The sequence below is a fragment of the Armigeres subalbatus genome, chromosome 2 (assembly GCF_024139115.2).
Source record: "Armigeres subalbatus isolate Guangzhou_Male chromosome 2, GZ_Asu_2, whole genome shotgun sequence".
Taxonomy (NCBI): domain Eukaryota; kingdom Metazoa; phylum Arthropoda; class Insecta; order Diptera; family Culicidae; genus Armigeres; species Armigeres subalbatus.
The window spans coordinates 34535922-34550341 of record NC_085140.1 but is presented as its reverse complement, the minus strand read 5'-3'; the positions used below and the strand labels follow the sequence as shown (position 1 = coordinate 34550341).

The following is a 14420-nucleotide window of genomic DNA, read 5'->3' as shown; positions in this document are numbered from 1 at the left end:
GTGGCCGGCGCCGCTATTGATCATTTAAATATTTGAGTCACTGAAACTTGTACCCTGAGAATGCTTGAACAATCCCAGTCTATCATTATCATTCAGTAGATTCTTTGTCCAATTTCACTAATTCTGGTCTATCACGGAGTAGCAGCCATACATGTGTAATCAGTCAAAGCTAAGCTAAGCCATTCTCAAGACTTCCTTGGGAATTTACTTCAGCAGTTGCTTCAAAAAATTCTCCAGAAATTTGATAGATTATTCATTCAGGTGATATTTCATGAATTTAACCAAAAATTCGTTCAAAAAATCCTCCAGACATTTTTTCGTTATTCGGTTAGTCATCCTGAAATTCTTTCAGGCATACATTAAAAATTCCTCCAGGAATTCCATCGTAAATTTCTCGAAGTAATGCATTGGAAATTCCTCCAGTAATCACAAAAATTCAAATTCCTTAACGAATTCTTTCGAAAATTCTACAAACGATTTTCTAAGAATTATTTTGAAAGCTCCTCCGGAACATTCTTCAAAAGATCTTTTAGTAATACTTTCAGGTACTCCATCAGAAATTTCATTCCCTTGACTCCCGTAATTTCTTGAATTTCTTTAGATTCCACCCAGGAGTTCTTGAGGAGATTACAAAGAAATTTCTGGATTCATCTTCGAGTAGTTTCCAAAAAATTCTTGAAGAAATGATCAAAAAGTTTTAGAATGTCGGAAATTCCTTCAAAATTTCGTTAGAATTTCGTTCGGAAATTCCTAACGAAGTTCCTGAAATTTTGTCTTAGAATTGTGAAAAGAATCCTTGGAGGAAATTCCGAAGAAACTACTGGAGAAATTTCCAAGGGAATGGAATTTCCGATGGTATCCGAAGGAATTTCTGAAACAACTTTCATAGTTCCTGTTGTAGACATTTCTGAAAATATTCTCAAAATTTTCTGGATAAATCGGATTATCTCCTAAGGAATTATTTAAGATATTAACGAAAAAATGTGATAATTTAATGAATTGACTGCTTTGAGCGTGCTTACAGCGGCACACTAGGAGTTAACTTTCTGAAATCAGTATGGCGAAAGCATCTAAGGTTCAATTTCTCAAAATTAAGCACTTTAATCGAAAAAATATTTGGTAGGCGTAGTAGCGGACACCATCCCTCATAACCGGTACCAAATAGTTTTTCATGAAGAGTTCCTAATTTTGAGAAAACCAGCGTTAGATGTCTTTCGCCATACAAATTTCTGGCGGTTAACTCTTGCTGGCTATTTTGTGCATATACTATAGCGCCTGGATGTGGCTGCGGCGGGTAGAAAATCAGCCACTGCCAATAATTCATTCCCAAGGAATTCTGGACAGTAGTAGAACCCGGTTTTGAATCTGGAATTGCTTTCTAGAAAACCCACAAAATGTCACGAATACAGTCTATCCATTGTGATTCTTCTTTGCATATTCTCAAGAATCCAAGGAATTAGAAGTTTAAGTAAAAACATTCCAAAAACTTCCTAGAGATTTAAAAAAAAAATACTATACAATTTCCATACGATAAAATATAAATAAAATATCCTAACATTTTTTAAAATTGATTTATCGATTGACTTATCATCCCCTCCAATATTAGTGTTCCTACGCCTTTGCTCGAAAGGCTAATCAGAGACCCGAAACCCTAAAAAATCCGAAATTGGACAAATATTTTTAAAAAATTTTAATAATTTTTATTTGAGGTCAATATGACCCCAGAGCACAGACAACGAAAGTTTTTTTTTATAAAAGTAGACATTAGCGCTTATTTAAAAAAAAAAAATTAAGCGAATTTGTACCAAACCTCCAAAAAAGTCAACCGATCCGAAAAAAGATAGTAGTCTTTCAAAGTGGCTTGGGTCATATTGAACCCAGAGCACGCAGACAAAAGGTTGACTACAACGTTAAAATGATTAAAATACAATTTTGTACAAATTTGATCTCATTCCATTGTCTTAGTCGATTCTTTAACTTTACCGAAGAGCCCATAACTATTTGAAATAAAAACTGAAAAAGTGCTGCTTTTTTAGTACCAGAATCCCATTGTTTAAAAGTTAGTACACATAATCAACAGCTTTGATGCAATCAATATTTCAGTGTATATTTCAACCAATAATATTCCATTTCACATGATCCCTATCAGGAAGTGTTCTCATTCGAAGAAAATAATCATTCGTATGAACTTTATTCCTAACGTCCTTCGCTGGTGGAATTGGCAGCCGATGATGAGTTGCTCGACCCAGAAGCCGTAGAGTTAGCAGCGCTTCCCAAGGCCGTCGAATTCTGGGCCTGATTTATAGCGCTGGTGATGGTTTGCCAGATGTCCTGCAGCAGTTGGGTAACGTTAATCGGTTGTTGAGGAGGTGGTGGTGGAGGTCCACAACCACGACGATAACCACGCCATGGGTCAGCAACGACCACGTAGGACACGACAACGACCAATGCAATGACGAGCAGCTTCATCGTGATTTATCAGTAGTTCTTCGAACTATTCGAAAAGTGATCGATTTCAATGCAATGTGAATCTTTTATAGGAACTGTTGCTAACGAACTTAATTATTCAGATAGGATTTCGTGTTAGTTTAAAAATATTTGAACAGATGTTTACATGATCTGCAAAATAGTAGAAATATGTACAAAAAAACTACTTCGCCGCAAATGTGTTTTCCCTGGGCACAGTAAACAACGATCAAATTCTAATGAAATTTATTTAGTGACAAATACGATGATATGGACTTCCGCTGGTTGTCTTCAGTGGAAAAGGGCCGTTTGGCCGAATACCGCTCGGCCGAATGCCACTAGGCCGAAAGTTGTTTGGCCGAATATACCATTTGGCCGAAAAGACCATTAGGCTGAAAGTCATTTGGCCTAAAGGGTCATTTGGCCGAGAGGGTCATTTGGCCGAAATGGTCATTTGAACAAAAGAGTCATTTGACCGAAAGGGTCATTTGGCCGGAAGGGTCATTTAGCCGACAGGGTCATTTGGCCGAAAGGGTCATTTGACAGGAAGGGTCATTTGGTCGAAAGGGTCATTTGGCTGAGAATGTCATTTAACCGAATAGGACATTTGGTCGAATAGGTCATTTGGCCGAACAGGTAATTTGACCGAATAGGTCATTTGAAAAGTGAGAAATATGGTGTGAAAAGTGAGACGTCTCACTACTCACTCGATAGGAAATCGATAGGAGAGGGACGCAACCCCCCCCCCCCCCTGCAAGAAATATAGCAAGCGCAATATTCCAAGACGTCCGGAGGACTCCGTGGGAGGCAAGCGATTCATGTCCGGCGTTATTGAAAGGGACCCTCCTTAGCCGTGCAGTAAGACGCGCGGCTATAAAGCAAAACCATGCTGAGGATGGATGGGTTCGATTCCCGGTGTCGGTCTAGGCAATTTTCGGATTGGAAATTGTCTCGACTTCCCTGGGCATAAAAGTATCATCGTGTCAGCCTCATGATATACGAATGTAGAAATGGTAGCTTGGCTCAGAAACCTCGCAGTTAATAACTGTGAAAGTGCTTAATGAACACTAAGCTTTGAGGCGGCAATGTCCCAATGGGGGATGTAATGCCAAGAAAGAAGAAGAAGAATACAACATGTTAACTTTCTCTCTTGCTGATTTCCCTGATTATCCCAATAATTCCCTGACAAGTGACAGTTCGCTAATTTCAGTTCAGCGAAGACCTTCCGGTCATTGGAGTCCGTCTCTGAGGTAGCATTTCTATTAGCGCGGTGAATGTCTACTTCCCCTGTCGAACTTTCGCCGATACCAATCAAAAGGTGAGTGAGTTCTGGAGAATTCCACCTGGCCTTCTGGGAAAGGTAAGTGTATTAGAAAACTATAAATCCAGCACTTCCACAGTTTTTAACTATGAGGTTTCTAAGCCAAATTACCATTGTTGCATTCGTATATCATGAGGCTAACACGATGACACTTTTTTGACCAGGGAAGTCGAGAAAATTTCCAATCCAAAAATTTCCTGGACTGGACCGGGATTCGAACCCAGCCATCTTCAGCATGGTCTTGCTTTGTAGCCGCGCATCTTATCGCAGGAAGGCCTCCAAGGTCGTCAAGAGGCTGATTAACCTCCAGCTGTGTGAGAAGCTGTCCGCCTGTGGTACAGCACCTACTCCTACTTCAACGGATTAGGGGAAGTCTTCCAGGGCGCCTTCGAGTAGGATAAACACGCTGACCTAGTACCCATTGATACCTCGAAGCCGTTCAACTGTACGTGGACACCGTTAGTGTTCCAGCAGCTAAGCGAATTGAGATTTTCCAATAATTTTTTGGCCTTCGGTATCTGACTTTTGTTCCAATCAGTCTTCGGGAACCCCAAGGGAGGAAGGTTTCGATTCTTACCGCCCAGAATCTACATCTTTACTCTGGCGACATCCTTTTGGTCGTCGTTGGAGATAATACACCTGGATGGACTTGCAGTAGGGCACCGAGGCTTGGATCGATTTATCTATCCTTAAGGACCAACAGGTTATCTCACAATTGCGTACATGGGCATACTCGGCTCTACCATAATTTTGGAGGCAACCCTTTACGCACAATTTGCAATATCAGTGGAGTCCTCTCAACACTGCTGAACATTTCCTATGACGCTGCCCCTAGTATCAAGGGACGCTTACAGGATACGAACCTACATACGGAATACCTTGGCGGATGATGCGGGCTTATATCTCCTCATTCAATTGTTGTTGATACCATGGGCCTCCCGAGTTTCACTTGGGCTGGTTTATCCAGGGATTTGAGTTCCCTCCCCCCAATGACAAGGCCACCCAGTGGGCACACCAACTCGTGTAACACTTCATAAATTCAGATGCCTTATTCAAAAAGTGTGACATAGGGTGGAGGGCGGTTGAAATTGCCAAATTTGGCGTAACGTAATTAATGGATCTTCCCTTTACAGTTAGTTGGCCCTTTCACAGATAACGAACACTAAATAAAAATGCATAATATAAAAGGTTCCAAATCATAAATGTATTTCAAATCCTTTTGGTATTCATAAGTTGTTACTTATTCGTTAGTTGAATTGTTTGTCACTTCGATTGGCGTACCATTCGAAAAATATCTAGGAATTCGCCATGGTCGTATCCATGGGCGAGTGCCAATAAATCTTCGCTCAAAAACGGTGACATTGTTCAGCTGATTGACGTCCGTTCCATTCCGGAGCGCATCTTCCCTAATATAGGATGTTGCATTTTTGTGATTTGGTAAAACGTTTGCCATTACCACGGCAAAGACTGCCAGCACTAGAACCAGGAGCACTTTCATTTTTACTTTCTTCAAACTTGATGGAGTGTATTTGAAGAACGACGCTTATATAGGCGTTTATCGGTGATCTTTTTAAAGAGAGTTTCAGCTGCATCAATAAAATGCAATTAAATAGCTTCAGTATTTATGCTGTGTCTATAACTATGAACATCCCGATCAAGAATGCATAACAAAATTACAAGAAGGAGAGTTATTTATTTTAGAAAATTGTTTGACATAAAATCTACTTCAAAGGTAACTGCCTACCCGACCAGTAGATAGTAACAGATTTATATCAGACCTTGTTATTCTGTTACAGTAGTTTCTCATAACAGCGGTTGTTATAAAACATGTACCATTAGTAGTTAAAATATCAAAAATTATAACAAAATCTCTTCTAGTTTTACCAAAACATTACTAAATGTGTTATTTATTGAACAAAAATATAACTCGTTGTGTTACATGAAAAGTGGTGAAAATAGCTTGTACTATAACAAATTATGTTCTTGAAAAGATTATGATTATCCATAATGTAGGCAATTAACTTTGTCCAGCTGGCTCAATGTAGGTTCGAGTTATACTGTAGGTGGTACCTTCGTTTTTTTCCAATTCCTATCTACCAAAAATGTAGGCAATTTTTTTTCCGTAGAAATAAACTTAACACATTATGTTATAATCATGTTATGACGATCATGAAACTTTCTTTCCTCCATCTTTGGCAGAGAATGTATAACAAAATTATTGCAAGTTTTGTTATTTGTAACACATATTGATATAATTGTGATAAAATTTTGTTATGACTAACTGGTCGGGTACATTATGGATAAAAATCCGATACGCTACAAACGATGGATTCGTATCCATAATTATCATAATAGGTTGGCTCAAATTAGTATGGAAAAAACTTTTTTCAATTTTTTCTTCAAAATATCATAGTTCTTCATCGTAAATTGTGCCGTCTGCAAATTACTGTTTTTGGATGCTTCAGCATTAATTTTTGCATTTAAACTTCCAACGAGTTTAGCACCGCCCAAACCGATTTGGCTGAAATTTTGTCCAGAGCATCAGGGTATCAAATAGAACCGAATAAAAGGGCGGCCCGTTAAAAAATTGAAAATGTGTTTTTTGAGCCATCGTAATCCATAATGATAGGAATGAATGACGTTAATATCCCTCAAATAATAAAGGCAATCAACATTGTCCCAACAATTGTTCCAGCCAAGGTATTTGTTCCATTATTAATAATATGCTCCTAGTTATAATTGATATAATTGAGTTACAATTTTGATATTACTTGAAGATCGGGAAGAGAATGAAAAACAACGATATTTCGCGGAAATAATTCAGTAGCATAGGTGTAACAAGTTGGATGCCGAAGTAATTATCTTTCCTATTTGTTCAGATGTGCTTTCCTCACCAATTACCATCAACTCTAGCGTGCATGGCGCGTAGTCCTATAGATACTTAGCAAATTTGAGCTACCTTACGCCAAAACATTTACTTCCCAGTCAGTAGTCAGTCATGGAGCACCAATCAGTACTATTGTTGTCGCTCTTTTTGGTTTTAAACCTTTCGATGTGTAACTCACAACCCATATCCCAAAACGTGAATTGGAACTGGGATCCTTTGCCTGCACCATTACCAATCGCAATCATCAACAACAACAATCCATCCATAGTTTCGTGTCCCTGTCCACCAGTCAACGTGCAGATTGTGATCCCGCCATTGGCATCGTCCTCAGCAACATCCATCACCACGAGCGTCGCACCCAGTAGCGATAGCAGCTCGATAGCAGCAACCTTGAGGCCGATCGTGTTTCCCAACTCAAAAAAATAACTTTTTACCTTTGGGTATTGCTGTTAGTTGTCGCAATACGCATAAGTCCACCAACGAAAGAATACTATACTGCTGCTAATAGAGGAACATTCCTCCACTTATTGAAATAAAAAACCAAAAAAAAAAACCTTCCAACTAACCACACCGTAAGAATTGAACCGGTGCCAGCGACAGTGGTACATGTTACATTAAGTAAATTTTTCAGGAGACGCATTTTCCCAAAAACATCGAATAATTCATAGGTATTTGCAATTTTTTGCAACTAAACTGCACCAACATGTTATGACTGATGTACCTAAAGATAGTAGTGAAAAATAAGCGAAGTTTATGACAAATTTCAAGTTTATTGGAGCAAATTGCACATGTACCACTATTAATGGGAACAAAAGGAAACAGAAACCGAAAAACGTTGACAGTAAAAGTGGCACATGTACATTTTTAAAATCATTCTAAACGGCAGAAAACTATCTTGAAATTTAAAATAGGATTAAAATCTGTTGTGAAAACAGTCATGTTGCCGATTTTTTTTTAAATAAGCTGATTTTGGTGGGTGGAACTGACAGTGCTTGCTTCTTCTCGCTTGTTGCGCTTAATGCTTTGGTATAAACTTGAAGAGCCAGGAGCTACCATTTCCTTGATCTTTATTCAACAACCGCGTTTGTACCTGTCCGTAGATTTCCAAGCTCTCAGCAACATCAAGTTTCTACGGAGAAGAGACATTTCTTAAAATTTTATCGTTTGATCATAGGGGACCGATACCCTCTTCCTGTCCGCTTCAACAACGGACGGATAAGGACCTTGTGGAGCGTTTTTTTTATATATTCCGAATTCATTGAGGTCTATCATTGACCTTTTTATACCAACAGTGGAAAGTTATCTGAAGCAATTGACTGTTTCATGGCCTCTTCTTGCAGAAATTGTATCTTTCGATGGATAATACGGCCAACACCGAAGATACAATCACTGTGCTGCAGTGGAACTGTCATAGTCTGAAAAATAAATTAGACGTGTTCAAGTTTTTGATTCGCAATTCCGATTGCGATATATTTGCACTTTGTGAAACATGGCTTTCTTCCGAAGACGAAATCAACTTCCACGATTTTAATATTATTCGCCAAGATCGGGGTGATCATTATGGTGGCGTTCTTCTGGGGATCAAAAAATGCTACTCCTTCTACAGAATTCCCATTCCGGCTGTTCCCGGCTTAGAAATCGTCGCTTGCCAAGTAAATGTGAAGAATAAAGATCTTTGCATAGCTTCAGTGTACATTCCTCTATTAATCGTCGACATTTTTGGAGCGCAGTCTCCTTCCTATCATCTCCAGTATTGATATTGGGTGATATGAACGCACATGGTATTGGATGGGAGGAAATGTATGACGATTATAGAGCGCCTATTTTCTATGACGATTTCACTTTGAATATTTCGAACACTGGTGAAGTAACTCGAATAGGACCGAATGGTCAACAAAGCCGTATTGATCTGTCTTTATGTTCAAATTCACTATCATTAGACTGCACGTGGAAGGTAATTCAAGATCCCCATGGTAGTGACTATATGCCGATAGTCACCACACCCAACCGGCGGTTGCTAGATTTTCTAACAATTCTGTATAAAAATCTACCAAAACTTGTATAAGAACTGGGCATATGCGAAATTGTTAGATTCTTATGCAAAAAAATGTAAGCTCTCAAACAAAAATTGTTAGAAAAGCTTACAAAATTGTTAGATTCTTATACAATACTTGTATAAGAATCTAACAATTTCGCATATACCCAGTTCTTATGCAGGTTTTGGTAGATTCTTATACAGAATTGTTAGAAAATCTAACATCCGCCGGTTGGGTGCACAATTAAGAGTGGCTATCAACAATCTGAGGCAGTTAATGTTCCTTTCGATCTCACGAAGAACATTGACTGGCAAAAATTTGCATCGGCGGTAAAAATTGGTATTGACTCAACTGATACTCTTCCACCTTTGGATGAACATCGATTCCTTAACTAAATTAATGATTTTGTGTGTTACTTCTACGTGAAGTTAAACGATTTACAATGATATGGAAATGCTAATATCATCTTCCAAACTTAGACGCGATGTTCATGATAGAATTAGAGGCGAAAGTATAGAATTGATAGTTCCGTTAGGATACGGCAGGCATGAAGAATGTTTTTATAGAAGTCGATTTGAAAGCGAGCGGAGGGCAATATTTGTGATGGCACATATCACACGACCTTCCTTCTGCCAAGCTCCCGTATGAAGGGGGAGGGAAGAATATCAGTGTGGAAGCTGAGTGGAGATATATCAGCTTCCACACTGATATTCTTCCCTCCCCCTTCATACGGGAGCTTGGCAGAAGGAACCCAACTAACATTTAATGTCAATGTAAATGTTATTTCAACTCGTCTATACGCCTTCAAGCTGAATATGTGTGCTATACATATGATCATGAACATCTATTCAATTCCTTTACCAGCAAATCTGGCGAACCTATTCAGCACGTGTCTGCACAACTACTTTACAGCATGTTACACATTGTTTTCTCAATCTTTACTAAACTATTTAGTAATATAATTCGCTTCAATGGCGCTTATTCAGATTTTTTGAATCTGTTAAATAAGTTTTATACAGCTACTGAATTCAATTTGATTAAATATTATTTGAGAGGAGAGTAAATTTCGGAGTTTATTTATTGTTTTTTTTTTGTGAAAACTGAAATATCAATTTTGTTGCTATACCTAGATTCGAACTCCTGATCTCCTGATTCAATGGCTGCTGCTCTGTCATCACCGTCACTTTGACATATGTAATAACAAAGAAAATTAAGGATGTGCTTCTTCGCATACCCTATAGGTTGTTTTACTAACGCTATTTTCAGATTCATGCTGTATAAAAGTTAGAAAGAGGCCTACATGCTCCTTTTTGCACATAAGCTTGAAAATTATACTTTCAGCATTATTTCAACTATTACTCAAACATCTATCAGCATGTTCTATTGGCTAACTTTTTTGCATCATCAATCGCTGAAATTGTTTTTAGGCAACATTTTCTCGATCTGTATAGATGCTACTCTGCTGCTAATCGTTTAACAGTAGCCGTCAATAGAAATATCGCTTCTAAATGACTTATTTTCTTACACTATCTGCTAGCATTAATGACAGCGCTTTGTCAGTTGCTATAAGAGCAGGTGAATACCTTTGTAGCTGCTTTACAGAAATCAATAACTCATACACAGCTCCGGCAGCAAAAATCAAATGTAAACATTGCGGTTTTGACGTTCCATGCTGATAAGCTATTAAAAGAAGCAGTATAAGGTTTACTTAAACGTTGTGTAATCTACAAAGATACAGAAGTTGCCTAAAAGCTTCGTTAGTTCATTTATAGTGCCATAGTGCTATAAGAACAGCGAAAACGTTTTCATTGAATGCTACTCACCGTAATATGGGAAGTTGCTAACAAGCAACTCAATTACATACATGAGCTCTTAACCGATGAGCTTTGTTGCTAATTCAGACAGAGCTGTTTTATGAATATATGAAAGCTGCATAAACGATAAAAGATGAAATATATTCGGTACAAACTGACTAGCTGATAGATATTTGGGTAATAGTCGAGTTGAAGTTTAATGGATTATTTGCGGAGGCTTTTCTTTTATTCAGCATTGGCTGCTTTTATTCAAATATTATACAGCCAAAGGCTAGAAGTTGAAGCTTTTAGCACCAAAATTGTTAGTTGGGATGTTATTATGTACATATGATACTGCCTTCCGTCTTTTTATTTCATCTTTTCAGAAATCAAGAAATCTATTAAATCTATCACCAGACAACTATTGGTTTTTTAACTCAGAAGTCAAAAATAAAAAAAAACCGGAGTTGAAGAAGGGATCTCACTCTTCCAGGACATTAAGACGAATTAAACTTGGTGAGAGAATTCCATTGTATACCTTTATCAATTTATATTGAAACTATGATTATAAACCATAAAAAACCATCAGGGCACCCGATTGAAGCGATTTGGATAGGAAGAGTGGAATCGCCAATTTCGTATTGTTAACATCTCGTGGATAAAGGGCGGGCTCTTCTCCCCATCTATTGGGTCAATCTGGGAAACGAGGGCTTAATACTGTATTATTGATTGTACGAACTTTCTTCTGGAAGGAGATTCTCTACTCATCCCGTGGATTTTGCATAAGTGTCTCTACCCTTGGAAGCACCCCACCCATTTTTGGCCCTTCATACAGGAGTTTGATGAAATGCATTCAATAATATAAACAGGATCAAATCGTTTGTCAGATATGACCAGTGCTATCGGCAGGTGCCTTGCTACAATAGATGGTAGTATCACAGACAAACAGACATAACACATTGAACATTCACTCATCAAATTCATCGTCATTTAAACCCTAACGATATCTGTTGAGTTCAGTTAGTTAGGCAAATCACGAACCAGATGGCGGCAGTGAGCAAATGTCAAACTCGAGCAAATCCGATGCGCGCGCCACTAGTGACCGATTGGCCAACTAACAATTATTTAAATTGACCAGTAAATCAGTGAACGATGGAAATTTGACGAGTGTTATGTCTGTTTGTCTGTGGTAGTATCATCATCATCATCATCATCAAAAAAAAATCAAAATTTGCAACGTCTGTTGTCTGTGATTTTTTCATCAAATGCTGTGTCTGGTTGCCTTAGGCTGTCACTGGTCTGCACCTGAAAATAAAAAAGAATTGAAGTATCGAATTTTTTTTGTGTGAATTTCCCCGCGTGCTGCGTCAGGTTGGGTAGTCACCGGCCAGACAAACAGGGCTATTATATTTATGATGATGATGATATTAAGATTCAAATTGACCTTGTTAACTTCTTTCAATAGTAAGATTGAACTTCGACATTGAACTCACGAAATACCTAAACTGAATACGATTGATCAGATCAGATCACTGTGGTTTTGCCTTTTGTACTGATCCCTTCGGAACCTTCTCCCTTATAAACAATTTGAGAAAATAAATTTTGTCTACCAGCAGCGATGTTTCTGAATTCCCTCTCTGGAAAAACTATTTAGTTTTTTTTATTTTAACACTAGAAAGAGCGTAAATTCGAGCAATTGCGAAATTTGCATGTTGATCTCATCCAGTGATTGAGCAATACATATATCATCGCTGGGTAAACGTTTTAGGATGACTTTGAACAATCTTCAGTCTTGTCGTCGTATGAGAAAAACTTATGCTGTTTCTCAATCAAATTCAGAAGACGTTTGCGATCATCAGTCACCCGTCCTGGCAATCTGTAATTAATCCTTCGTAGGTTACTCAAAATTTCATTACAAACCCTGATTAATGCAAAAAAAATACTGAAAAATATGAGTGAGTGTTTTTTAGCGTGTTTTGCGCATAGAAAATAGTATTTTGGCCATAACTTCTGATCCCATGATTTGATATGGCCAATTTTCAATAGCAAACAATGGGACAAGATTCTCAGTCGAATGGAACTTGTTGCGAGTAATTCGGCCAATGCTAAGTTCAAAAAAGTGTGTCTACAAAAACTTGTACACATACACACATACACAGACACACATACATAGACACACCTCCAAAACCGGGGGAGGAAGGACCTGGAAAGGTCCGTCCACCCAGGAAAGACGGTGGTAAGGGGTTACGGCAGGCTGAGAGCTCTCAGCCGCCACAGACCAGGGAAATAGAGGGGGATGACGCCTCCTGGACCCTGGTCAAGAATAAGAGGAAACCGAAGACGTCAAGGGCCGAAATGAAGGCCCAGGCGAATGAGGGTAGCAGAAAGTCTAGGGTAGGCGCCAATCGCTCCAGGGGCGATGCCCTAGTCATCAAAACGGACGAGGCTAAGTACTCGGACGTCCTGAAGGCGATGAGGAGTGACGTCAAGCTCGGTGAACTCGGCGCCGACGTACGTCGAATAAGACGTACCCGGACGGGCGAGATGATCCTCGAGCTAAAGCGGGGCGTCTCGCAAAAGGGCGCCGCCTACAAGAAGTTGGCGGAGGAAGTCCTAGGCGAGACGGTCAAGGTGAGGGCACTCACGACGGAGGTGAATCTAAGGGTTAAAGACCTGGACGAGATCACCGAAGTCGAAGAGCTCGTCACGGCACTGTGGCGACAGTGTGAAGTGGAGGCGTCCACCGCAGCCGTTCGGCTACGGAAAGGTCCAGCAGGGACACAGGTAGCATTGGTTCGGCTACCTGCAGCTGACGCCTCTAAGGTAGTCAAGTTAGAGAGTGTCAAGGTGGGGTGGTCGGTATGCCCTGTGGGCATATACGAGCAACCCGAAGTTTGCTTCAAGTGCCTGGAACCGGGGCACAAGCAATGGGACTGCAAAGGTCCTGACAGAAACAAGTTCTGTCGACGCTGCGGATTGGAGGGACATAAGGCACAATGCTGCACGAACCCTCCCAACTGTTTGATCTGTTCCAGCAAAGCTGCGAACAGCAAGCACCCCATGGGGGGTTCGAAGTGCCCGGCGTTTAAGCGTGTTGCAAAATCACAGTGCAGGTAACGCAGCTAAACCTGAACCACTGTGATGCAGCCCAGCAACTGCTGTGTCAGACAGTTGCTGAATGGGTGACAGATATCGCCATCATAACAGATCCTTACCGGGTACCCGCCAGGAACGGTAATTGGGTCACTGATGGGTCTCAAATGGCAGCGATATGGACAACGGGAAATACCCAGTCCAAGAGTTGGTGTCTTCGACACACGAGGGCTTCGTCATTGCCAAAATCAACGGGGCTATGCGCCTTCTCGATGGTCGATCGAGCAGTTCGGTCGAATGCTAGATTGTTTGACGGCTAACTTGATGGGGCGTAGGCCGGTGGTGATAGCGAGGGACTTCAACGCTTGGGCCGTGGAATGGGGAAGCCGATCCACGAATCAACGGGGGCAGATCCTGCTGGAATCACTGGCCATGTTGGATGTGGATTTGGCTAATGTCGGTACCAAAAGTACCTACAGCTGGAACGGGGCCGAGTCGATTATCGACGTTACGTTCTGGAGCCCTGGCCAAACGAGTAGTTCGAACTGGAGGGTAGATGATGGCTACACTCACAGCGACCACCTGGCGGTTCGCTACAGTATCGACTATACGACCAGCATTCAGCGGACGGAAGAAGGGGCTAGGCCTAGTCCTCGTATGTGGAAGACATCATACTTCGACGACGAGGTGTTTAAGGAAGCGCTCCGCCGCGAGCACAATACTCTCGGTCTGAGTGGCGAGCAGCTGGTAACAGTACTCTCGCGTGCATGCGATGCCATCATGCCTAGGAAAGTCCACCCTAGGAATGGGAGACCACCGGCTTA

The 14420-nt window shown here is 40.3% G+C and overlaps 1 protein-coding gene across 1 annotated transcript; it reads right to left on the bottom strand.

The window, feature by feature from the left end:
• Positions 1-2081: 2081 nt before the first annotated feature.
• On the bottom strand, positions 2082-2524 carry LOC134214217 (uncharacterized). The gene has a single exon (XM_062693623.1). It carries the CDS (start codon positions 2467-2469, stop codon positions 2197-2199), a length of 273 nt encoding a protein of 90 aa, XP_062549607.1. The 5' UTR covers positions 2470-2524; the 3' UTR covers positions 2082-2196.
• Between the last annotated feature and the right edge of the window lie 11896 nt (positions 2525-14420).

Bases quoted from the DNA above. Each gene is read 5' to 3' on its own strand.
- LOC134214217 (XM_062693623.1), bottom strand. From the start codon at position 2,469: ATGAAGCTGCTCGTCATTGCATTGGTCGTTGTCGTGTCCTACGTGGTC.